At 42.2% G+C, this 27,643-nt stretch overlaps 1 protein-coding gene across 1 annotated transcript; it reads left to right on the top strand.

Moving 5' to 3' along the window:
* Window positions 1–1,351: 1,351 nt before the first annotated feature.
* glis2b (GLIS family zinc finger 2b) lies at window positions 1,352–25,752 on the top strand. The gene is made up of 7 exons (XM_080856100.1): window positions 1,352–1,645; window positions 22,548–22,758; window positions 22,883–23,022; window positions 23,816–23,995; window positions 24,255–24,388; window positions 24,580–24,698; window positions 24,981–25,752. The coding sequence occupies exons 2-7, from the start codon at window positions 22,572–22,574 to the stop codon at window positions 25,715–25,717; spliced, it is 1,497 nt and encodes a 498-aa protein (XP_080712226.1). The 5' UTR covers window positions 1,352–1,645; window positions 22,548–22,571; the 3' UTR covers window positions 25,718–25,752.
* The last annotated feature ends 1,891 nt before the right edge of the window (window positions 25,753–27,643 follow it).

Below are 27,643 nucleotides of genomic sequence, written 5' to 3'. Positions count from 1 at the left end.
TAAGAAGAGGAGAATCAAGAGAAGGTCCAAGGCTCTTCTCTATCTCTCAGACCGTCATCCATACGCAATATCTGAAGTTTGTCAATCCCTGAACAGGACACACAAATCTATTTCTTATGGCTGAGCTAGAGAAGCTAGTGCAATGCATTATGGTGAAACGGCCTCCAGAAACAAAAGCTTCAAGGATTTCCTACCAACTGCCAATCCAGACCTGCAATGTGTCCTTTTACTACCTGAGAATAATTTACCACAGGAAAGTAGATAGGAACGATGATTAGTAACTTGCTGATGGACCTTTGGGGTCTAAAGCAGATATGACGCCCTCTTGTGGAAGTAGTTATACAGATAGCCTACTAGTATTTCACAACGTACACAGAATTTGCGAGTGTTTGTAAAGAGAGCTGGGATGCCCACATGAAGTTGTTACAAGTAAAACAGGAATGTTGGGACTACATTTACACAGCCCTGCACAAACAGTCATGCAGAAACTGCTATTTATTTTAGGTTTTAAGCTTTACATACCTAAAGAAAACTAGACTTCTGCACCAAGGTGCTAAACTGCAAATATGCAGAGAAAGGAAAGGATTAAAGCACCCAACCAAAATCAAGAGCATCAAGAAATTAGAAATGAATTGATCAAGAGCAGTAGGCTATGTGTTGCTTTGTCTTTCTTGCGTGGTTGAAGGTAGCGGCACTATTACAGTAAATCAGGCGTTAACTGCGGCCAAGCAGAGGGCCAGAGATAGGGAAAGCGCTGGATGGAAGCCGAGGACTGCCCACGAAGGATGGGCGGAGCGGCAAGCATGCGCTGAGCTGGCAAACCCAAGGCGAGTCCCCTCCGCTGAGGAACGGGGAGACACGGACTGGCTCGGGGTCCGGGTGCTGTCTGCGTTCAAACGGAGGCAGGAGACAACCACACCACACACTCCTTACGTCCTCCCAACGGCCAAAGTTATACTGAAGAGTAAGAGAGCATGTATGGAAAATAACGTGGCACCTTAGAGGAAGAAAAATAAGTGTTAGACAGCATCTGGACTGCAAGTGTGGACCTCCTCGCCACATCCCTTCTGCCTATGACCCGGCGCTCCACCGCTTTCAAGAACACTGCAACCTCCAGAAAAAAAGAAAACCTCTGACTAGCGCTGCCAGAACGCAATGCATCGAAAAGAAAATCGACCGTGATTCAGTGTGAAGTAAGACTACAACTCGTAGATAGTTCAAACCAGAACGCCGACCTCTGTGACCAGGAACACTATTTCCAATGTTTAGTCTACTATCAGGGTTTCAGGGCCAAGGAAAACAATCTAGTTACGCCGAAAGTAACATAATTTCTGACCCATTGTGTTGTGTTGTTTTTTGCTTCCGTTCTACTGCCTCTCTCTCTTGAAATTCTGTCGTTTACACTACAAGCAGTCATTTGTTTTATTTATCGCGACAACAGTCTTACCATTGACTGCAACTCGAGAGCCTTTCTAAATATCTCCCTATGTGACAGCTAGCCTACGCATAGGCAAGACTACCTCAACCTGACATCCAAAACAAGGAGATTTTGCCATCAAGGCATATCTGCACACACATTATTTAAGTTGGAGTCGAAGAGGATTGCTTCAGAGAACTCGGCCATACCCTCGGGATTTCGCCAGAGGTAAGACTATCGGTCACGTTATACGCCTAAACTAGATGATGTGTTACAGCATCCAGGTTTTTGTATACCAGCGTTGATAGCTACCACTGTTTTGACATTTGTAATTTGTTTTTGTTGCATATTGTATTTGGGTAGGCCAATGGACAGGTCTAGAGACCCATATTTTTCTCTTCTTCTTTTTTAAACAAAAGCTGTCAGCTCTGGCCTCGGAGCCTACACGTGCATCTTATGATATGGATTCTGAAAGAGAGAACCATAGCCTTTTTTTTTTGCGTAGGCTACACGAATCAACGTTGAGATTGCTGTTGATTTCACATCAGTTTACAATAAATTAGTCCAAACGTCTCCTAGAACTGACGTCTCAGTTTGTGACATCTCAATTGTAGTTTTCATATTTAAAATATCTTTTCAGAGCTAAAATAATCTTTTCAGGGCGGTATATGGCTTATATCACATTTAAAACTGGTTGTTTCTCGGTTGCTGTCCTCCTGTTCCTCCAATTAGGGTAATCCTTGTGTCCCAGTGCCTAATTGTGAACAGGGTCTTTGGAGCCCTAACTATCCTCATTTGTTGACTCCTCTGGGTCAACTGCCACAAAGACTGGCAGCTAGCTATGAGGTTGGCCCTGCCGGGCCAGAGACAGCCATCCTAGAGAGATATTCACAATACACACACACAAATACAAACAGAGGCCATGACAAAAGCAAACCCGTGCTCTTGACCTCATGCATTCACAGACATCAACATCGATGAGCGCTCCTACCTAACCTAATGAACAGGGTTGTCTTTTTAGATCAGTCTCAGCATTGGCTGCCCTTCACGCTCATGTGTTTGCATTCTTTAAGATGATAGAAGTTATTTTGTATGGTGGTGTCATATCCACTGACTTTTCCGTTCCACACACACAAACACACATACACCATGAATACAATTATAATATGCATGTGTGCCACCACAAATTCTATTAACATGACGTGTTGAGACACATTGCTATGCAACTTAGCTCCCTCGGTAGCAAATATTGATTTCTCAGTTCTCAAATATTGATGACACATGTTAGGGGATGGCACAACACAGGCAATATTTTTGTTTCGCATCTTCTGGCTTCATGCCATAAATGTAAATCTTGTTTTTTGAGTATAGGATGTAGTATGGGTTGTTTGCAACGGCACTGAAACTCTTCCGTGTTCTTGTGTAGAGGCTGTTTTGTTGAAGCTGCTGTGCTGTTATTGGTTCTTGCTGTGTTGTTGTTCCTGGGTAGTGGTGTTGAGCCTGTGCTCTGCTGTGTCTGTGTTGTTCTTTGTGCTGAGCTGTCCCCATCCATGCTACAAGCAGAAGTGCACCTAATCAAAGGCAATATACACAGCATCACCATAATGTCATCATGCCACTATCAGATACACTGATCAGATATAACTGTCAAATTACAATGGTAGGTACATGCCACCTACAGCCTACAGGTAAAGGCAGCATGTGCAACAACAAGGAAAATAGTTATATTGATAAACTTGCATGCTTGCTTGGAGTTCTCTGCCAAATTGATCAGTCTATTATAAGAGTAGGTCATAATAAATGCAGGTCACACATTGCAACGTTCTTGCTGTATGTTTGAAAATACCCCAAAGACTATGAAATACAACGACTATTAGTATACATAAATGCTAGTATACATAAATGCTATTACTAACTGAAAAACAGTGATATTTCAAGGGCTGTGCTTACTGGTGCCGTCAATATGTCATATGCACTGTAACATACAATATCTGCAGCCTTTTTCGAGGTCCAAGCAGTTGGCACAGTAATGCAAGCGGTGATCATAGGGGTCCAAGCAGCATTGCACTGTTCTCTGCAATGGAATCACAAAATTCAACATATGGAAATGACTGGTTACAAGTATTAGCAGCGTATATAAGCTTCAGCATAAGGTTACACTTGTTGAACTGAGTGAGCAGCTCTTCAGAAATGGCAATTCATCAGTTATCGCCTGCTAAAGGAACCATCTGCAATACTAGTTAGATGGTGACTAGTGATTTCTTATTCCACACTCAAATAATTGGCAGCATATCACCATGAAAATCCAGTTTTAACTGTTTGGCCTAGATGGTGGATGCTATGTATACATGTAGCATGGAATTATATATAACTGAAAGATATCTGAGAGACCATTAGTGTCTACAGCACAACGATTGATATTTATGTTGTACATTAACTTAGTTGAAGCAAATAGACCCCTGCACACTAGCGGAGCTTCATGGGGGCCAAGCTCCATGGCTAGCATAAGTAACTTCTGGAGTCAGAGTGTTAGCTTCTGTGATCACTTATTCAATAAAGGATTTGAATCGATAGTCCCATCCAAAACACACAACACTCTCATGGCTGCCTGCATAGGGAGAATCACCAGTTTATAGATGAAAATCAAATTGATACACCAAATTAAAGAATAATAATAATAATAATTCATTTTATTTTTAAAGCACTTCTCATTCAAAGGAATCTCAGAGTGCCTACATATTAGAAAATAACTATAATAATACAATAAAATTAAAAACAAATTTAAATATTAACATAAGCATAACAGAAAAGATTCAACACAAGGCCAGAAATGCCTTCCTGAATAAAAAAGTCTTAAGTCCAGCTTTAAAGGAATCCAGCGTCTGCGTTGCCCTTAGGTGGTCAGGGAGGCTGTTCCATAAATGTGGCGCTGCCGAGCAAAAGGCCCAGTCGCCCATGGTGCGACGCTTGGTTTTGGGGACGCGGAGCAGCAAGCTGTTTGAAGACCTGAGGGTGCAGGTGGAGGTTTGGGGAGTAATTAATTCTTGCAGGTAGGGAGGTGCATGTCCATTTATGCATGTATGGGTGATTATAAGGACTTTGTAGTCTATCCGGAAAGAGACAGGGAGCCAGTGTAGTGAGTGTAATATTGGTGTTATGTGCTCATATTTCCGGACCTTCATCAGAATCCTGGCAGCGCTGTTTTGGATGTATTGCAGCTTCTGGATGTTCTTGCCAGTGATCCCATAGAAGAGTGAATTACAATAGTCCAGTCTTGAGGAGATAAAGGCGTGGACAAGCTTCTCTGCATCTGATAGGGTTAAAGTGGGGCGGAGTTTGGAGATGTTTCTTAGATGATAAAAAGAGGTTTTGCACAGGTGTTTTATATGATCATTAAAGTTCAGGTGAGAGTCAAACCTAACTCCGAGATTAGTGACTGTGGAGGAGAGGGGGATGACCTGGCTGTCGAAGGTGAGATGAGTCAAGGAGGATGACTGAACCTGGTGTGGGGTACCAACAAGAAGGGCTTCAGTTTTGCTACTATTAAGCTGGAGAAAGTTGTTGCTCATCCATGCCTTTATCTCCCCAAGACAGGCGTTGAGAGATGACATGGCTGCAGTGGGGCTTGGGGCAGTTTTGATATAAAGCTGTGTGTCATCAGCATAACAGTGGAAAGACATCCCATGTCTGCTGATGACGCGTCCGAGGGGGAGCATGTACATAATGAAGAAGATGGGGCCCAGGACCGACCCTTGCGGAACACCACAGGAGACAGGGAGCTGTCTGGACTTGCAACTTCCCAGTGAGACATATTCAGTTCTATCAGAAAGGTAGGACTGAAACCACTTGAGTGCAGAGTCTGATAGTCCAATGGTGGTGTGGAGGCGCTCTAGCAGGATAGTGTGGTCCACTGTGTCAAATGCAGCAGTCAGGTCCAGGAGGATGAGGAGTGAGGGTGATCCTGCATCGGCTGTCATCAGCAGGTCATTTGTCACCCTGAGCAAAGCTGTTTCAGTGCTGTGGGCTGAACGAAATCCTGATTAAAATTTTTCAAACAAGTTGTTGTGTTTGAGGTGGTCCTGAAGTTGAGAAGCAACTACCTTCTCTAACACCTTGGACAGGAAGGCAAGGTTTGAGATAGGCCTGTAGTTGGCTAGAACCTCCGGGTCCAGGGTGGGCTTCTTAAGAAGGGGACGGATGGCAGCAACCTTGAGGGCAGGTGGGACACAGCCAGACTGAAGGGAAAGGTTAACGATTTTGGTGATGAAAGGACTGAGAGTGGGGATGTGTGACTTGAGCAGAGCAGTGGGAATGGGGTCCAGGGTACAGGTACACGATCTCATTTTTCTGAGGATTTCTTCAACATGGCTCTCCCCAACCTCAGCGAGATGTAGAGGAGACAGCACACTCGCAGATGAGGTGTTGGTGTCATAGGGAAGCAGAGCCGGGGAGCTTGGCATCTGAGAGCGAATGTTGTTGACCTTGGATCTGAAAAAGTCAATGAAGCTGTTGCATTGCTCCTCTGTAGCCTCAGTTGAAGAGGATGGTTGTGGCTTCAGGAGATGATTTATGGTGGTAAAAAGCTGTTTAGAGTTGCCAGGGTTTTTATTAATTAAGTTGGAATAGAACTGTGAGCGAGCATCTTTAAGTGAGTTGGAGTAGGCCCTTTGATGTTCACGGAAGGCCAGTTTATGCACAGTCAGCCCAGAGTGTCTGTAGCGTCATTCCAGGACACGCCCAGCTGTTTTTATTTTCCGCAGCTCATGTGTGAACCAAGGAGCAGAGCGTGAGAAATTGACCTCACGTGTCTTGACAGGGGTATGGAGATCAAAAACACTGCTCAAGGATGTATTATAGAGCTCCACTAATTCATCCACTGATGCAGAGGGTGGGCAGGTGATGAGCTGGAGATCCATGGTCATGGTGGCTGAGTCAATGCTTTTCCAGTTCCGGAAAGACATTTGACGCTTAGGTCTAATAGTAGGCAGCTTAAAAGTCAAGGCCATTGAGACCACCTTGTGGTCGGACACACCAATATCATACACCTGTAGGTTACTGATGGGAGCAGAGTCAGTGATAACCAGGTCCAGAGTGTGCCCCTTGGTGTGAGTAGGAATCTCAACATGCTGCTGCAGGCCAAGACACTCAAGCAAACTCAGAAAATCTGCTGCAAACTGACAGGAGGGGTTGTCAACATGAATATTTAAATCACCAACAATGACAATGTTAGTTGAGGTAGTGCAGAGTGAGGTTAGCAGATCACTTATCTCAGGTAGAAAATCTGGGTTAGGTTTTGGAGGACGGTATATTAGAAGCACTGTCATGGAGTGTGGAGGTTTGCATTTGAAGGCCAGGCATTCCATAGACGAAAATTCAGGCATTGGCAGAGGAGACAGTCTTATTTATAAAGTTGTGTGTCACATTAGTCGAAGACAACGTGTATGTAGATTACCCTTTGACGACCCCCAATCCGATTATATCACCTTTGTTCCAGTGCAGTCTAACCTAAATTCATGCTTTATCGAATGCCAGAATATTTACTGAAATAATACGTGGGTAACTTTACGTTGACTATATAAAGGTGAGATGGTTTATCTTTAAGCTTGGATGTGTTTGGTTGGTCACTGGCGAAGTGTGCATAGCATTGCTAGTTACAGCTATGGTTGTTGAATATATGCACCAGGTGAGTTATTTTATTGCTAGGTGCATAGATGTCTGTGTTTAGCGTTGTGAAATTAAAGTCTCTGCTGTAAAGTGCACAGGACTAAATGATTGGTCGTCATCTGTGGACATCGAACTGGCAAAATATGAACAGGTGTTAAAGTTGTACTTGCTATGCAATTTCATAATCAATAAAAATCCCTGGGTTTCTAACTTGATACTAGCACGACTTTTTTCCACTGCAGAGTTCTTTATTCTGGCCCATAATTGATAGAGAGCCCACTTGTTTTTAGCATATTTCAACATTTGTTTTAGAAACACTACAAAAAGATTTTTCTGCATTTGTATTAAGGCTACGCTCTGTGTAAAAGTAGAAGCAGAACACAATAGGCCAGTGTCAGGTTGGATGGCCTATGTATCCCTTCTCCGTATATGCCCAGCACTTTTTAAACCAAACTGAGACCCATGCATTGCACCCATCAGCAGATAAAGGCAAGCTTCGCCTCTGCCCGTGTATATCCTTATTTAAGAACTCTAACTTTTGTGATTGTGACTTAAATGCTCTTGCAAAGACAAATGTTACCCCCAGGATGCTGCGCTTGCCTAATGAGCCTCGTTTAGCACTGCGGGCTGTGCAGGTACGGCAATCTAGACTATTCTCATTCGTAGTTGGTGGAACAAGCTGCCTAGCACTAACCAGAGCAGGGCGTCCCTCTCTATCTTTAAGAAGCTCTTGAAGTCCCTTTTTCAGGGGAAGTAAGTAAAAAGATTTGGCATGCGGTGGGCAATGGGACAGCCATTTCATGAAACTTGCAACCAGGCAGTTTGCATTCCCTGGTTCAGAAAATATACACCTCCTATAATTTTTTTGGAATCTTAAAATCTTGCGTCTTGCTATGTGAGTTTTTACTTCGGCGTTATAGGACAGAATAATGAATTATTTTCTGTTTTTACCATGTTTAATGACAAATAAATGCCTTGTCAGGTCTCTGCAACAATCCAGTGGCTGTGACGGTAGAGAGGGCCAATTACTCTTTAATGCTCCATGGCAGCAAGAGAGTTGGGAGGATGTAGCTTGCTAGAATCTTTTACATTTCTGCAAAGCACCTTGATCACAGATTTGAAAACCATTGCTAGACGTAGAAGCTGGACTCTGTAGAATGTCAAACTTTACGTAGAAACACTTTACGTAGAAACAGTTCATTCAAGCTCGATGGGTACTGTAGCTAGCAACAGAATAACTCTGACTAGAGGAATTCTCCACCAATACATAAAATGACTGCAAAGCTTTATTTAAAGTAGCCTATCTTTATTGTAATTGTCAATATCTGCAGAATAGCCCATGCCGTGTTCCGTTTGGTGTCTATTTCATGGCTGTTCTCTATATTGTTGACGTCTTCCTCCTCCAAGTCTATGTTTCTTCCTCTTTTCTTCCATGGTAATTTACCATTTTCGTTTATTTTCTGAAAACTGGGCCTGCCACCAGTGCTCAAATGTCCCATACCCTCCATAAACATCGAAATTCATGGCAAAATCTTCCATTTTATTGATGTTTGGTGTTGCCAAACAAGATGTTGGCAAATTGCTACTGTAACAAGGGCAACTACTGTTAGATACAAATTACTACTTATTTCCGCTACAAAAAGTGAACGGACTACTTGCAGAACTATATGAAAGGTGTGAATTAGAAACACAAAACCGGATGCCAAATGGCAGCGGCCATTCATTTTTTGCAGCACTCGTTATAACGAAATATAGGACCTGGGAACGTTGGCTCAATGGAACTTTTTTCCGCATTCTGAAGAGCTGTATAATAAAGTGCTTTAATCACCACACTGACCTCCCCAATGAGAAAGAGAAGCCAAGCAGGTGAGCGAGAGCAGGAGAGCAAGCCTGTCTGGCCTTATCTTACGGTAGCTAAACATGCCCAGTTGTATAGGAGATACCAGTCCTTAGGGAAAAGGGTTGTGCTGGCAGATCCGATGTTGATGAGACAAACAGAAGAAAGTTCTGTAGATGAAGGAGGTAGAAGAGTTATGATGACGTCCTTGCTGTGCAGTGTAGGTTTGTTCCGTTTGCAGGTTGTTTTCTTCCTTTGCTTGCTCCCGTCTCAGAGTAAGCTAGCTTTCTGTTAGCTGCTCATGCCAAACCTGCTTACTCTCGGTTAGCGGTGCTCGAGAGTTGTCTAACGAGAAATCGCAGGCAGTCGTTGCCGTAAGACAAAGAGTTTGTTGCATTGAAGGTGAGAGAGTGAGGTTTAAGAAAGCTATGTGCTCTCTTGGGGAGCTGAGAGGATAATGGAGAGACGTGTGTTCGGTCAATGCCGGTCAATGCCGATGGAAGAGAGAAACTGGTCTTTTGTACAGTTCAAGGGGCGTAGTAAAGGTGACAACAGGCTACAGTTACAGATTGATTGGACTGTTAAGGTAGGTTCCAGATTAAACCTGGGAGTTCAGCTGCCAATACGTTTAGATTTACTTAATGGATACAATGTTTCCACATCCATCAGCATTTGCGGGCAAAGGTCAAGCTATAAGAGAGAGAACATTTGGTTAGTAGACATCAATTTGATAAACAGATAAAGTGATAGTAGGTAATTAGGTAAGTAGGTAATATAATCATTTTATCAGTGGCCACTTTATCAGTATCAGTATTAGCATTAGTAATATGATATAGAGGTAGAAGGAGAGAGAGGCTAGTTGGCAAGGTGTATGGCACTTCTATTTATGTTTAGTTGTTTTGATAAGTTAAGTATAGTATTGGCTGACATGGTGCATGCAAGATTCCCTCTTTTTTAAGGGAACGGAACAAGGTGGAACCGTCCCCACCTTATCAGCCATGACAAAACACATTGTGCTAGCTCAACACACTGTCCTTAACATGCTAACAATGTCAGCTCAGTTCTTTCAAAACTAGAGATGCACCGATCAATCGGCCGCCGATTTTATATCCAATCGGCCACAATCGGTGACCTGCCGGTCACTGTCGTAATTTCCGGTTTTCGGCCGATCAAACTGACCCGCAAGCGCGATGTGTAGCAGCTCAAGGCGCCCAGAGCAAAACAGCTAAAAACTAGCAAGACTCGGGAAGAAAACATGTTGCTGATTTGGACTTATTTCACTGTGTGTCAGGACGACCCAAAACACGCTGTTTGTAATGCTTGCAAGTAAAAAATAAGCCGTGGAGGATCAACGCCTAAGACATTTATGTATGGCTGCCAGTGCAGAAAAAGAAGTTTACAAATCTATGGATATCTTCACAAATAACTATTAAAAAATGTGAAACACATCGGGATATTTAGCCGATCATTATGCAGAATAATATTCCTTACAGTTGAGTAGAATATGATTGTTAGATAATTCGCTATTTTCACAAATGAACGTCTGTCTATGCTGCTGAGAGTAGCCTAGTAACGTTAACGTTAGGAACGCTGGCATGAAAACAAAACACACTACCCTGCACTTGCCCCGCTTGCCCAAGCCTACCTCTCTGCTCCATGTACAAGCGTCGATGGCGAGCGCTTGTTTAGCTTGGCTAGTAATGTCATAGATGAGAAAAGAAACAGGCTGTCTGGTGAGAAGGCAGAGATGCTTCTGTTTGTGAAGAAGAACCTGCCATTGATGGTTAAGTGATTGCATTGGGAGTGGGATGGAGTACTTTGATCACAACCTAAAGCTACCTGTTTGTATTGATGTTTTTTTTTATCCCATATTATGATGCACTTTTTTATTTAGAGAGGTCAAAGGCCTGAAATGTGCAATTTACTTTGAGAACCAGTTTATTTTCAGTACATAATAGTGCACTTTATCTTTTGTTTGTATTTATTTTAGTTTTATCCTAGTTATTAACCTGTAAACTGGACTGAATGTCAGTGTTCAAAATAAATCTGCTCAGGAGGCACTGTTGAAACTCTCACTCTATTTCTTATTTGTGATGTTTTATTCTTGAAAAGGGGAGTTATGATAGCATATAGCCTACCACTAGTTGTGGTTTTAATTGCAGTTATATAAGCAAAATGTTGTCTGGGAGAAGGGTACTCAAGCCAAACAAATATGGTGTCTATTATATGATTATAATTATTTCTTAGAAAATCGGTATCGGAAAAAACGATTTTGGCAGGTCAGACCTCCTTAAAAACCGGAAATCGGTATCGGCCAAGAATTTTGCAATCGGTGCATCTCTATTCAAAACTACTGAGGTGAATTCAGTTGTGAAGTTGTTAAATAATGGTTGGTGATAATGATTAATGATTTAAGTCCGTGGTGAAAAGAAAAGGCTCAAAAAGTGATACTTGATAGAAAAAAAACAGCTTGATATTTGAGAAAACCTGCCACTGTGAGAAGAGCAGGTTGCACCTCTTGCAGCCCAGTAGGCCTATGTTGCAGCCTTCCACTGAGACACAATGAGATGGAATGTCCCATTTGTGCGTTTTGCATTTTTTTTCTAAATACTGCTACAACAACAAACAACAACATATACAGATACACACAGACACACCAAACCACACACACAACCTGATGAGGTCTTCGCTGCAGACTAGGAGTCTGTCTATCCTGCATGAGAACAAATAGAGAAAGCTTGCAAGTGTGTTTCCTTGGTGTTTTTTTTGCAGGTGCTATATAGTCCACATTCTTCTGCTGACCTTGTGGTTGTTTCCCTTTAAGGCTCCAGGGGAGGTCTGTTCCCTACAGACCTCCTAGGGTATGTGTGTTTGTGTGTGTGTGTGTGTGTGTGTGTGTGTGTGTGTGTGTGTGTGTGTGTGTGTGTGTGTGTGTGTGTGTGTGTGTGTGTGTGTGTGTGTGTGTGTGTGCAGGGGATCTCTGAGGCCATTTCGAGCAACATGCACTAACAGAACCGTAAAAGCTGGCTGTAGTCTCACTCTTTCGTCTACACTGCAGTTAGGGTTCAGAGAACTTAATCCCCTCTGCCTCTGCTCTTATCTCCTCATGGACGTTTGAGGAGGTAGCACTGACTGACTGGATGGATCCATGAGCGATAAGCATGAGCAGGCATAAACACATACAGACTAATTGTTCAGACTGTCAGTGGGGGGAAATATTGAAACACACTTTCCACATAGACCTAAACATGTCTGACCAGCACCCAGATGACTAAAGGAGTGAGTGAGGGTTCATCTCTACATGTCAGAGGTTTAAGATAATCCAAATCCTTTTGTCATCCCTGAAGGAATGCCTGCCTTCCCAAATGTCCAACATGTAACAGACTCTAAATATAAAACACATTTTTACAATTTAGTACAGTTAAAATCGAACCTGGAAAAGGTAATGAGTTTTTACTGTTAGAAACAATTCCAGATTGTCATTCTCCCTATAAGTGGTACAGCCCTGTATTGCACTCAAGAGTGTGTGGATTGCATCAGTGGTGGAGGAAGAGCCTCTAGGAATCAACATAGCAAACAAGGAGGGAGGGAGAAAAGGAGGAAGGATTAAGAAAAAAAACAGGAAAGAACAGGAAAGGAACTTGGGAGTAGTTCTGCTTTGGGGAAATGGCTGGACTTTTAAGGGCTGGGAGTGGAATAGCACACAGAGGGAGGGGGTAGGAAGGCACAGAGAAACATAAGGCATATCTGTTAACAGAATAAAGAAGTAAAGAGGGAGAGAGAAGAAAGACAGGAGGAAGAACAGATAGATAAGCAGGCAGCAAGATAAGGATGAGGAAGGAGACCAAAACGAGAAAGGAAGATACATGTCATGTGATAATGGGCTGGAACTGGGACGATTGCTTGTTGGTTGGTGGCTGAGAAGGGATCATCCTGTGACCATATTCTCACAATGAGAGCTTGTAGGTTGAAATGTGGGATCAGATTGCAAGGCATGGATGGAGATTGCTGAAATATCTCTTTGAAAAAGTACCAAAAATTCTGATTTGAGAGAGCTGTCACTGCTAATTAAGATTCACCTGTACAAGTAGAAGTATGATTTATAAAGAAAATTGGTAAGAGTAAGATTGTTGCTAACTGCCTATTTGAGTACTTACTTAGCAGGTTTGTTTTTGTACGTCTATAAAGAACTTAGTATCAGTGAATATGATTAAAAACCTTTCTTCTTTACATGCTGTAGATCAAGTGATTGAAAACACTGCTGTCACTGCATACATTTTTTGACATGACTGCATATGGGAGGGGGAATGGGATATCCAAGTCAGAGGAGAAAGGGTACGTTTAATATACAGGAGAGAAAAATCACCTGAAGTTGGTGAATGGTGAATGTGCCCTGTGAAAAGGGAAGGATCTCTCCCTGGATATTCTCGCCCATTCATCCTGCCACTGTTAACTGCAGTTATTTAGGCATTAAGCATTCAACAGAATTGTGTGGAGTGGAGTGGAGTGAAGCCGATGCGGAACAATATATAATACAATAGAAAAAGAGCACATAGAACATAAACTATAATCGGCTCCACTGAAAGGGCATGACTAGTTCATAAGCTTCTTTTATAAATACATTTTAAATCGTTTTTATAAACATCCTGTATCGTCTGATATCCTGTGTTAAACCTAAGTTATAATGAAAAGCCTGAATATATGAAATTATGTTAAAGCTATTGGTTTAGGTAACATGGTGGGTGTGGTACACGTACATTTGCTGTACCTACATGAATACACAGTTGAGGGATGGCATTTGAGCTCCCTCAAGGATGCCTTCCTTTTTTGTGCGCTTACTGACAAACATGCACAGATACAAATATTAAGTGGTTAAGTACCCCAGGGCATGGAACCCAACTCGGCAGAGACTCCAGAGATGATGATGTGGGGTCATATGGGTACTCCATACCCCTACTCGCTGCTCAACATAAACATCAACCCACAAATAGGTAGCCTGACAGAAGGTCCTCAGGCTGTGAGCTAGCTAACAAGCTTTTTACATGAGAAGCGACACCTGCTAGTATTTCATTCATTTTCAATGAGAAGCAGGAGGGCGGTTTGGGTGGTACAGTAAGTGTCCCACCATACAGAATTTGTTTGTAACTCTCATTACAAAATTACTTATGACATCAGTGTGTTAACTACACAGCATACTCTTAAGGCTTACGTAGCTTACGACATAGCCTTTTTTTTTCTTTTTTGAATGCTGTAACTGTATGCAGATACCCACACAAACAAGAGAACAACACTTCCAGTAACTACATAAGCATTTTCTGAAGGAAATACCAGTGCTTGCAGAGCAAACAATAATAAATACATAAATAAAATAAATAATACATATATATATACGTATATATATTATAAAGATTAGAAAGTGGGAAAGATATTAAATGTGTGCGCAGATGTAACGGTGGCAAGTGGGTACAGTGCTGTGCAGTGAGTAGAGAAATATTACTTTACTTAGCCTATGCTAAAAACACTTTACTTAACTGTAATGGGATTGATGAGATTATGTAATATAAATACATTGTAGATTGACTGATTGTTTGATTAATTAATTAATTAATTGATTGAATGGTTGTTTGATTGATTGGTTGATTGAATGGTTGTTTGATTGATTGATTGATTGATTGATAGCCTTGGACTAAAAAAACAACCACATTAGGCCTACATAAGATTAAAAAGGCATGCAAATAGGCCAGTGCATTAATATATTAAATAAAACACAATATTATGTGGTAATTCCAATTAATGTGAGACTAGTGTATTTGATTAAGACAAACATAAATAAATACAAATTGATAGAGTGAGTAAAAGAGAGAGAGAATGACAAAGAAATTAAAGGGATGGAATAGTGTGATGCCGCATTTCAAAGGCACGTCTTAAATGCAAACTGGTTTATCTTGGCTAGCGTGTGCTTAAACCACACCAAACATTTCACTCACGCTCATTACTTTCGCCGTTGTTCGAAACCTTTGTTTTATTGTTGTTCAGACAAATCACTGTGTTAAGTTGTCTTTGCATAAAGCATATGTTAAAGAATGAGTTATTGTCCATGCCATGTTGGTTTAACGAACAAAGTAATATTCCGCCATTGAAACTTTCTTACTGTCTTCTTAGGAAGTGCACTCCCGTCCAGCGATGACTTTATGGTTTGGGTAGGTTTGCGAGGTTAATGGTTCTGCCCTCGTGAAATCAATTAAATAATCAAGAAAGTTTTCTATGAAGAATGGGATGTGTGACTGTTGATATTGTTGTAAAGGCCTGTCATCATCACCAATACCATTGGTACCATTTTGGGCCAGTAGTGATATGTGCTATATAGGGGTGGGTTCAGCTACCTTGGTTAGCGTGGTTGTTGTTAAGGAGCTTCTTTGGTGAGAGCTTTGTTGGTGAGAACAAGGCTTAGTCTGTGCTATTCGCTAAAAGTATAAAGTATAGAAAAAAGGAAAATAGCTTAGCTGACTTGTCATTTACAAGACCTATGACACAAAGTTTAAATGAAGAAGTTTAGGATTATCAATTTACTAATTGACTTAAACAGTTGTTTGTATTCACCAATATGCTTGGCTCGAACGTTACTTCCGGTCATTCACCGACCAGACAAATAATTCCACAGTTTCAGTCATCTTTACATGACAATATGCAGCAATTTGCAATTGATCTCCACCCCGGTTATTTTAGAGACCCCCAGGAAAGATTATACTGTGAACCCTGGGGAGAAGAAATAAGGAGTACAGGGGTTAGATTGTTTGCCTTTGAAAATTCTGATATGTGTATGTATATATGTCTGTGGAGTGTTTTGTCTGTGAAGACGGCAAATGTACATAAATGTGATGTGCAGAAGCAAGGAGGTAAGATGTGGAGGAAAGACAAGAAGTGGAGGGAAAAGACAGACATGGAGATGAAGGGTGTGGAGTGGAAAGTAAGGTTTCCTGTTGGAGATCGTGGCAAACTGCAATATGTTTGCAGGGGGTAGGTTAGGAAAACAATTCTCAGTTTAGTCTGTGTGTGTGTGTGTTTGTGTGTATTCAGAGATGGTACTAATCTGATGATAAAATGGATCTTAGGTATGCTCCCTTAGGGCCCTATCTTGCCGATCAGAAACGCAAGTAGGACGGCGCCAAGCGCAAGTAGCTGTGTGGGCGGCTCTATGGCGCAGTTGCTATTTTAACGGCGGAAAAAACACACTTGCGTCCAGCGCAAGTGTCAAAAGGGTTGGTCCAAAGGAGGTTACTCAGCCATAGGTGTGGTTTGGGCGTAATATGCAATAAACCAATCGGAGCGTCATTTCACATTCCCTTTAAGAGCGAGAAGCGCATAGTCCATAGCGGCTTGTTATTTTGATGGCGGAATTACCTGGTGGAAGACCGGAGAAGTTCACAGCCGAGGAGACCGACGTGAGATTTACACCAATTTTTTGGCAAGCCATATATAATTACAAGGAAAATAAAGTATTTACCACTTGAGGAAATCATTGTGAAATCCATATCCAAGATATTTTAAAAATAAGCATACATGTAGCCTACACATTGACCCAAATGATTCAGGTTAATTGAAGCTGCGTGACTTTGGCTTTGTAAAAAGCCGGGAGATATATATGTATGGGGATGCGAGAAACCCTCCAAAAGTAAGCAAAGTCAAGCAAGCATGTCAAGATATTGCCGTGATTGTTTCTGCAACGGGGCACCCGAAAACGTTGCCGAAAACGCTATAATGACGTCCGGAGACGTGGGACATCCAAGCTGGAAGGTAACACACGTTCTCGTGCCTTCACGGGAGGTGGGTCTGCCTCGACCCAGGATCTGACGGCAGCAGAGGACATCGCCACGTCTACCCTCACGCCTGAGAGCGTGCAGGGATTTGGGGGCATGGAAATCGGCACCCAAGCCAGTGCACCAGCTGACCAAACCCAAGGTACATAAATAAAGTCCACATACACAGAGATGAGTTTACAAGATTTATAATAATACTGGCATTAAATAAATGCAACAAAGCCATACAATAAATCAAATGTCACGCAGCTTCAATTAACCTGAATCATTTGGGTCAATTGTGTACGCTAGATGTATGCCTAGTTTTTAAATGTCTTGGATACGGATATCAAAATGATTTCCTCATGTGGTAAATACTTTATTTTCCTTGTAATTATATATGGCTTGCCAAACAATTGGTGTAAATCTCTCGTGAAGACGACAGAAGTAAAGTGTAGCCTACAGGTCCTATACTGTGCGGGCAAGCACATGCGCCCTTAAAATAGCGTTCTGAATACGCGTTACAGACTTTAGACATTGCGCCTCACATTAGACCAGCTTTTTTTTGGTCAATGGCGCACGGCGCACGGCGTTGTTTTGAAACTGCAAAATACCACTTGCGCCAGAGAAACGCCTTCTCTGTTCCGCCCCCGCCCATGTCGACGCAAGTTCATTTCGAAGCGCGCCTCTGGAGGGAAAATCGCGCTGTGCGCCGGGTGCAAGATAGGAATGATACATGCGTCGGTGACAATGTCAATTGCGCTGGGTGCAAGATAGGGCCCTTAGAGTTTGATGTCACCCATGTAGTTCAAATGTAGCCTAAGGTACCCTATCATGCTGCATCAGAATTTCACTCATCTGCCCTGAAGCACACCCCACCAGTCAGTAAAAGCAAGCCCAGGCATGCCTTTTCCTAGAAACCTTCAGGAAACCAACCAAACTGCACATACAAACAACAAGATACCAGCACCTTCCCACAGTAACACACCTCAACATATACAGCTGAGCTCAGCACCTGAGTCCTTTAGAAAATAGAAATAATTTCTACACTTGTTATGCTTAAATGGATATGGTAAACAGCCTTACATTAGCTCCTTAGTCTAGGTTATGTTTTAAGTTTTGTGTTTTGGCGGGATGCCTATGGTCCTGGAGTCAGGGAAATAATCATACATTTCCCACTGATTACCAGTAGTGGGTTACCAGAGACCCCTTTCCTGGCCTCCGCTGCATATATGACACTAAGCCAAGTGTGTCTGTATGTCTGTGGCCATGCACCCCCTGGGTAAGAACTCTCCCACAGATGACCTCCCACAGCCACAGCAGGAGGGGATTCAGTTACACCAAAAGACGGGGGGTACCAAACAAACCCACAAACCCTGACACAAATACAGACACACACACAGTACACATCGCACAAGGTCGGATATGCATTTGCCCATGGAAGATAATATAAATAATATTTAAATATATATTTATTATATAAAATATCAAATGCACACTAAATAATGGTTGTATCTCAGCACTGTTATTGAGAACTGATATTCAAAAAGGAATAAGATTACAGCTAACAAACCTCAGTATTTCCTTGAGGGTGAGGAATTGTGGGGGGGTGTGTGTGCATATATTTGTGGAAATATGGGAATTGTGAGAAAAACGACCCCAGATCACCCGATGTCCCATATTCTGCTCTTCCTCTTGGCTTCAACTGCCACAGGTGTTTACTTAAACCCCCCCACCCCCACCACACACGCACACAAACACACACACACACACACACACACACAAACACACACACACACACACACACACACACACACACACACACACACACACACACACACATAGACACAATGCAGCCTTTCAGCCGAAGCACCCCACAGCGGGGTGAGGAAATCTGCATGGGGCCGAGCAACACCCTCTCCACAAACTTCACACGCACCCACCATCCTCCTGCTTTGCTTGGAGTATTCACATGCGTCTGTAAGCACACACTTACACACGCACACTAAAAGGTACAGATACATTGTTGCACAGACACTCTTGATTTATTAATGGCTGTGTGTCTTCAGATATCATGTCCACTCAGTATGATTTCATTTGCAGTACTTCTCGTGATCCTCTAGAAAAAATAAATTAATAGATTCTGTTCTTGAAAATGGTATGCTATATCATCCCTAGAGAGTTTAGAGAGAACTGAGTGAGAGTGTGAATTTGTTATCCCCCGCTCAGTACTTATCTGACACAACTGTTCTGCTTCCAACTTATTTTGTTTGTATTTCACTGTGACCTACAGTGATTACACAAGCTGATGACATGACAACCAACTGGATTTGTATCTGGTTTAACATTGCCTGGGAAGGCTCTCACTGAGCATATAGAGAAGTTTTGTGTGCTGCTCTTTGATTTGCTGGTTTAGAAGCACCTACTCTCGTGTCTCTATAGTCATTTTTATACAGAGATCCCACAATAATCATGTTCTGAAGTCCCCTCATTATGCCACCTTCACTAGTTTATACTGAACCAAACAGGAGTGGCATAATGTCACCCCAGTGTGTCCTTTTCCATAGCGATGCGGTGTTGTGGAACTAGCATAGCTAACATAGCATCTAGCTTCACCTTTAAAGCTGTGCTAGAGACCAGTCAGAATTTGGATATTTCCAGCTCCGAAAATTGCACTACAGTGCCACTTGAAGACGTAGCTCTGACTCAGAAACTCTGAGAAAAAAACATCCCCTGCTTCAGTGAGGCATGTCATTTAATCAGTTTGACATTGTTATTAATATGGCAATGAACCTTACAGAGACCTTGACTATATCAAAGGTTAAAAACTTTTTTTTAAATATGTGAGAAGATGCATGGAGAAACAGTGTGTAAAAATTATTTAATTATTGATAGCCAGCAGCCCTCCATTCCACCTCCGTACCTTTTATACATAACAGTGAGGTGGAATGACGTATTCCTGCCTTAAAAATGCTGTTCAAAAAGCCGCCAGTACGGCCTCGGTGGAAACGAGGTATATGAGAGCAGTGCGTGTATACTGATAGTATTATCCTCATCATCAAAAGAAACATCTCCATCTCACATTCTATCATTCAGATGTATTCTAATGGAGTTGTTGTTGTTAGAGTGGTTTTATGAGGTGGCAAAGTAGGTATATTGAGTCTATATGTAGGTCGTGAGATTAGTTGATTAGGTGGTTCTGTTTGTTCTGTAAAGTGAACCAGGTTTGAGGCCAAATCAGTTTGTGGGTTAGACTAAACTCTAGTGCCAAAAGGATCTCAATCAGGGCTACCACGACAGAAAGCCCAAGATCCAATTACTTGTAAAGTACTTGGGTTTACCCTGCTTTAGATGTTTCTGCCTGATATTGTGTGTGAGCCTGTGTATGTGTGTGTGTGTGTGTGTCTGTGGGAGAGTGAAAGAGAGAGATAGAGAAAAGCTGCTGATTATTCTCAGTCCCATAGAGGATGTCCCTTCTGTGGTCTGATGAACTCACTGACCTCTCTCCTCCTCCCAGACACCACCACGCCTCATGTGGCCCTGAGCCAACTTCTCTCAATGAGCGCCATTCAGATCCACTGTATTTATGTGTGTGTAGGATGAACGTTTCCAGAAGTGTATTTACAGTTGGATGAATTACAATGTAAAGGGGGAAATGCATGTGGCCGAAGTGGTGGTGGTGGTGGTGGATGCAAGGTCATTACATACTACTCTGCTCTGAGGAAGGGAGAAAAGGAGTTGAGGATTGGAACAGCACAGGGCCTGTTGATTTGGTCCGCGGAAAATTGCACTGGACATTTTTTTCTTCCTGATATAATCTGGTAATACAGCCAGCTGATGTCAAACTTTTAGTTCCTGATTAACAGAGCCTAGAGACAATTTTAAGAGCATTATTTTTGCAATAGCTGTCAAAATGTGGAAGTCTTCTGAAAAGTATCACATTACATTGCAGGCAACATTTATTATGGTATTCCGTCTTCTTAAGTTTAATTTGTGTGACTCGTCAGCATGAGGCTGCTGTCAAATAACACATAATGTTGTCACGGACCTAAATTCCTCCTGGAGATTGGACAAATTATATCACATGGTGAAACTTGAGCCTCTTGATTGGTCAAAGAGTTTGTTCACGTTTCAAAGTGATCATGAAGTGCTGTATATATGAGAAAAGTAAATGTTTATTGGTAATTCGTTATAAGCTTATTCTGGTAGCTTATCCATTGCACGTATAGAGCAAAATCCTCCAGAAGCAACTGAGATGGCACAAAGCTCAGCTTAACTCTTTACCCTAAAAGCTGTGAAGAAAAGGCAGCTATCTTTCGCAATTTTATTTGTTTAGGACAGCGTGTGTTTTGTTTGTGTTTAACCAAATCTACAAGAATACACCAACATATAGCCCTCAAGCATTCATAGAATGCATGTGTTAAGCCTATTTAACTAATATCTCGAGACAAAAAGAATGAAAATTACGCTTTTGTCCAAAGTGACCTACAACACAATGAACAACAGCCAAAGCATAGTTCTAAAGAGTCTTTCAATGCTTTGTGATGCTTTAAATGCACCATAGCTGTTACCTGATCAGATACCTTGGTAATTCCACCACTGAGGCACCACCATATGAAAATCAATCCATCAACTAATTTTGAACATTGACTGATTCATATTTTAATGGCAGAGAGTGTGTTGTCTGCCTACATGTGCCGGGATGTCAGTAGGTCATTGGTGTTAGTGAATCATTGGCCTTCGCCTTGTAAGATGATATTTATTGCTAATCCAACAGGTAGTAGGAGAGTCACATGTGCAGTGTTAGCATCCATGTAACTGCAAGCTGACTTCTGCTGCTGCAGAATCACATTTTCTTGCAGTCGATCTGTAGTTCACTATTTATTTCGGAAGTGTGTTTACCTTTGCATTTGTGCATAGATATGTATTTGCTTGTGTGGATATTTATGCCAGTGTTTTTATACACAGATGTTTGCACATGTGTATGGATCGATGTGTGTATAAGAGAGTGAGGGGACAGGGGTGGGCGGGGGTTGAAGACCTGGGTTGGCTTAAGGTTGACCATCTGGAGTGGATTGTAAACATTCCACCAGATGAGAGCTTGAACGTAGGTCATAGGGGAGTGATCCATAGAGTATGTTCACTTCCATGTATGTGTGACACTTAACTTGGCTCAATTAAAGACTTTTAGCAGCACAGGCCTCAAAAGGTCTCACAGCTATGTGCATTTTTAGTTTCACAAACACAAGCACTCAAACACACACTGCAATCTTCCTCCAAGAGGAGCCAGAGTGAAACAGTATACATTTATTTGGGTTTTATCAAACCATAATAAGAATGGATATATAATGTTTTCAGCTTCACAGATATAGTTCAAGCAAATAGTGGCCAGTCTGAAGGTGTGTTTATTTGTCCATCCATTACCATACAAAATCAAACAAAATTTGAAGATGATACCAAATCAAAAGTAGCACATTGCTGTATAGTGCATTTTTTTTTAGCTCTAAAATCCTTGCATTTCTATGTCCAAGAAATCGCAGAGAGTTATTAGGTTTAGTTAGGATACCCATGAAGTTTTTCATCAAAATATTTTTTTCTCTGTGTATTATTTTGAAAAATAAAGAAACCTTGGAAATAAGAGGATTTTTAAAAGCTGTGTTTGAAAAGCTGTGTAACAAACATGTTCATGGAAAAAACAACATTTCATTGGTAATGAGATTGGGGATATCATTTTGGTGCCATTATACTTTTGAAAGTAATATGAAATGTCATACCCTAAAAAATACATGGAAATCACGTTGTTGCCATTTCCCACTTTTGGTGTTCTGTGTAGTTGGGAGGACCCAGGGCTGTAGCCATGCTCTCACTGGATGAACCGCTGGACCTGAAGCTTCCACGGGGATGTGTTAGTGAGAAGGACCATGACTCCAGGTCACCACCCCTGATCCATTCTCCCCCTTTGACAAAAAGAGCAAGACAGCTACGCATGACGGATGATGGCACAGCTGTCATCATACTTTCATCATCTGCCTCACCACAAAGAGGTGAGAGTTTCATGCATGTTATGGTCTCAAGCAATTCAAACAATTGCAGCCTTCATAGATACAGTTCTACTTATACATACAAAACAACTATAAGTGTGTGCACATGTGTGTTGTCTACTTCCAGGTGGAGGTGCTGTGGTCCCCCAGGACAAACCTGACCTTCAACCCCCCCCTCCTGTTGACCTCAGTGTGTCACCCTCTTCCCAACAGATATCCTGTTCTCCTGGATTGACCAATGGAAAGAAAGCATCTCATGTCTTCACTGTGAGTGTCATTCGGATAATTGTACATACACATTCAGAAACACACAGACACAAACCAGAAAGTATCTACATAAAGCATCCCCCAAACAAAACAAAAAGCAAGTTATCACCCTCACATGCTTTTACGCACACTTCGCAAAATCACACTGCCTCTCCAGTTCTCCTCACAGATACCCACACGTGCTGCTCTTGTGTGACTACACTTTTAGCTTGAACGCTATTGCTACAAAAGAGTAGGCGATTAAGCTGAGGCCACAAATCCTAAATTGGGACACAGAACTTCTGTCTTCGCTGACCTGACACGAACACACAGTGATCATCTCCTGTAGCCCCAGTGGTCCAACTTAGTGAGGGGGCCTTTAAAGGGACCCACTCTTTGTCCCTGTTTCTCTCTCTCCTGTATTCATATGCTGTCTAGCACATTGGGCAAATCTGATTTTGCTAGTTGTAGAGACACACAGGCCTCATATCAGCTAATTTAATTCTCAGCCAATCCAATTTAGTTTGGATGACTGTGTCCATTCACTGCCTGTATCTGCTCTCCCTGACACACATACACATGAATGTAGACTCAGGCATGTTGGGTGAATACATTCAGTGGTCATTCATTCCTAGAGTTCAGCATTTGAAAGTTAAATGTAGGAATGAGCAATATTAAATGTAACCATTAGAACTAAGAATCGAGTAAGTGTTCCAGCACCCATTTGTATGTGTGTGTGTGTGTGTGTGTGTGTGTGTGTGTGTATGTGTGTGTGTGTGTGTGTGTGTGTGTGTGTGTGTGTGTGTGTGATTAGGACTCACCTCAGATACGGTATGTAGATGGAGGAGCCTCCCAGGCTTTACAGTTTTTTGTTCCAATTGGAGGAGGGGGTGGACTGCACCTCCCTTCCTCTGTGTTCGTTGGCCAACAGAAGGAGAAGTGGGGGTCTCCTGACCTCTCGGCGGATGAGCAACTGACCTGCCGGTGGAGGAAGGTGAATACAAATGTGTAATGAATAATAAGTGAAACTAATGAGTAATTCATTTTTCAGGTGAAGCCATCTTTGAAATCAGGTTCTTTACTTGACACTTCTATGAATATTTTTAAAGTCAGATCCTCCTCTGTTTACTTAACCTTGTTTACTTATTTTATTATATTGTTTTTGATTATAGTTAATCCATGACACAGGAACCAACCTACAACCTACCATGATCTGTCCAAATAATTCACTGTATGTCTCTCTGTCTCTGTAGTGCCACCTGCTCTTTGATTCACTGCAGGATTTGGTTGACCATGTCAATGACTTCCATGTGAAGCCAGAAAAAGACTCTGGGTACTGCTGCCACTGGGATGGATGTGCTCGTAAAGGGCGAGGCTTCAATGCTAGGTGAGCTTATTCAGTGCCCTTTCTATGTTTCATTGTAACTAGCGTCCATACAAATAGCTCACAAACATGAGCTGGGATACGTTAGCATGTATAAGGCTGGGATATGTTAAAAACTGCTTTGAATGTTGTCTGATTATTGTAATAAATGAATTCAGTTACATTTTGTTAATCCTCCTTTCTTTGTCAATAAGGTATAAAATGTTGATACACATCCGTACCCACACCAATGAGAAACCGCACTGCTGCCCCACCTGCAACAAGAGTTTCTCACGCCTGGAGAATCTTAAGATACACAACCGCTCACATACAGGTCAGTGCAAAAACACTGATGCCAACAAATAAATACAAATACATTAAGTATTTAAAAGAAATAAACAAACAAAACACTTGCTTACCACATATGTAGAAATTACACTTTACACATACAGTATGTGGTAAGTCAGTGTTTTTTGTTTTGTTTTATGGTTTTAGTTATTTGCTAATATGGACAGCAGATGCAATTCTCTTTGTTATATTTAATGCTTGCATTAAGTAGTGAAGTAAAAAACAAAAAAAATAAGAGTTATCTTTGTTCCACTGTGTTCACTTTTAGGAGAGAAGCCATACATTTGTCCATACGAGGGTTGCAACAAACGTTACTCCAACTCCAGCGACCGCTTCAAGCACACACGTACACACTACGTGGACAAGCCCTACTACTGCAAGATGGTGGGCTGTCTGAAACGCTACACTGACCCAAGCTCCTTGCGCAAGCATATCAAAGCCCATGGGCATTTTGTGGCCCAGGAACCCCCTGCATCGGGTACCATTGGGTCCTTGCTGAAAGGAGTACAGATCGGGGGTCTAGGTGCAGGGACAGGTATGGGGAAAGAGTCAGAGCTGTCATATATCAGCAGGGCTCATATCATCATTCCAGGCTCAGCAGCTGCTTTTCTGGGCGGACACGGGCTTCAGGGGATGGGGGGATCGCTTCCTTTCACCTCCCTGAGTCCCAGACCGCTGGATCTCAGCACATTGGGTTGCCCCAGCTCTTCCCAAGCTGGCTTAGGGGGAGCCTCGTTCCTGTCCCTCAGTGGCTCCTCACTTGGGATGGGAAAAGCACCCTTCTTATCTGCAGGGTTCCCCTCTCCTCCGCTAGGGCTGCCTATGGTGCACATACCAGGTACTGAGAGGGGAAGCATGGGGGCAGGGCCGTATGGGGAGGAGAGAGAAGAGGAACTAGAGGCTGGTGGCGTGCTTAATCTCTCCACAGGGGCTTCACATGACCCATTGTCCTGGGTGGTTATCCCCTCTGGCACAGTAGTGCTCAAACCAGCAGTGGTCAATTGACTCACACATCCATAAACAGACACACATTTAAACGCACATTCCATAAGAGAAAAGGAGTAGTCATTTTAGTCTGAGGGTTAGGAGGTGGGAGGTGCTCAATCAGGAGAGGACAGTTTTACAATGTTCAATGGTCGCTGTTTTCAGCAAACCTGTCTATCAAAGCTATACTTTCCTCTGTATGTCACATCTTTCTCCAAATGAAAATATTTGGGACCAGTTTTGCACATTTTGTTGTATAATGCAGACACTTGCACCTCCCATCCCAAAGCCCCTTCGTCAATCTATTCTAGTTTTTTACAACATACCCCTCTCATCTACTTCAGTCATTATAGTGTTTGCTCACACTCAGTGTTGAGTTTGTACGAGACGACAGTGTGTGCCGTGCCTTAACGGCTCACAAGAAATGGTTTATAATGACTGCAATTCTTTTGCTTTTTCTTGAAGGCAAAGTGATTGCACAGTGCATATGCTTAAGCCCTAGAGACAGAACTGAATATCAGAGATTCTTAGATGCCTGCAACCTTATTCCTCAGTGACATTAGGGCTTGACTCAGAGTAAGAAGCCTTAGCATGCAGTTATGTTAGAACCATGTGATAGTCTTGCGGGGGCAGGCATGACCTCAGCATTTCGTGATGAGAGTGTACGTCTGCGGACCAGTTCAATTCTCCCCCCAATAACAATGAGAGTAGATACAAACAAGACTGTAGGTTAAAACCACCTACAAGCTGAAAGAAGCCCCTCTCAGTTTGGCTCTTTTCTGTTTTTGGTCAGAATATTTAAAAACCACTAAATATGCTGGTCATTCCTTTTCACATTAACATGAAACTCTATCATGGTTGTCTCAAGCCATATATTGTAACACAGGTCAGACCCCGCAAGATTAGCACTATGGTTGTGGAGAATACGTCATTCTCTGAGGTTAACTCCTGAGAGAAAGTAAGAATTAGAACATTTCATATTGGACAACGGAGAGAGGCTATATTTCTTTAATACTGACATGTCACAGGTACATGCATACTCTGCCTCAGTTACAGGGTCTGCTAAAGTGCTAATGCACTTGCTGCTAACCTCTCTCTCGAACTGACCATTATACATGTTTACTCATCAACAATATATAATAAGGAACTGTTAAAAACTGACAATCGGCTTAAACCGGGCGTGAACACTGTGGACCAGATAATCATGGAGCCTTAAACAGCGTGTGTTTTACTCTCACCAGTTTAGGTACTGGGGTTCACACAAACCCCTCAAGCACTTGTGTAGCTGCTCTCCCAGGCTGGTGTGCCTTCACCACACCTTCTTCTGGCTGCTGCCCCAGTTGGTTAAACTCTCCCAGACCCCTTCAGCTGGTGAACTACCAAAATGGGGCTTCATTGGAAGGAGGTTCATTTGTGCTCCTTGGCCTGAAATCAACACTGACTAAATCAGTTGTTTAGATTGGGGGACAGTTTAGTCAATGTGGGCATTTTTGAGAATATTTGGTGAATTTTAAATTTGACTTGAAATTCATTCTAGAAGCTAGTTGCACCATCTGCTTATTGACACTCTTTGTGCCAAATGCATTAAAATGTAGCATTCAGTTAAGAACACATTCTCAGTACAAGACTGTTACTGGTAGTTGTCAGAATCTTGATCCGTAAACCTACACATATAGCATAGTTATACCACTATAGTTTATGTGTGATTAAACTACAGCCTAGAACCGACCCAACCACCTATTTACAACTAAACTAAATTGCTGCTTTGTTTCTTGAAAGCATACAAAATACAGACCCCTCGACTTGTCATTGTGAACCAAGATCAGTATCCTTTGTGCTGAGTACATGCCTGAAGGAAACTGAAGGCTGGTGCTAAGAAGGCTGACCTAGACATGTTTTGTGATCAAATTTATATGTAACAACAATTTTCTAAATGGCCCTGGGAGA

Source organism: Sprattus sprattus (assembly GCF_963457725.1).
Source record: "Sprattus sprattus genome assembly, chromosome: 18".
Lineage (NCBI taxonomy): Eukaryota > Metazoa > Chordata > Actinopteri > Clupeiformes > Clupeidae > Sprattus > Sprattus sprattus.
The sequence above is the reverse complement of the archived record's forward strand: the minus strand, read 5'-3'. Positions and strand labels throughout refer to the sequence as shown.

Coding starts and splice junctions, on each gene's coding strand:
- glis2b (XM_080856100.1), top strand. CDS start 22,572: ATGCTCTCACTGGATGAACCGCTGGACCTGAAGCTTCCACGGGGATGT. Junction 23,996..24,254: donor TGACCTGCCGGTGGAGGAAG/GTGAATACAAAT, acceptor CTGTCTCTGTAG/TGCCACCTGCTCTTTGATTC. Junction 24,699..24,980: donor ACACAACCGCTCACATACAG/GTCAGTGCAAAA, acceptor GTTCACTTTTAG/GAGAGAAGCCATACATTTGT.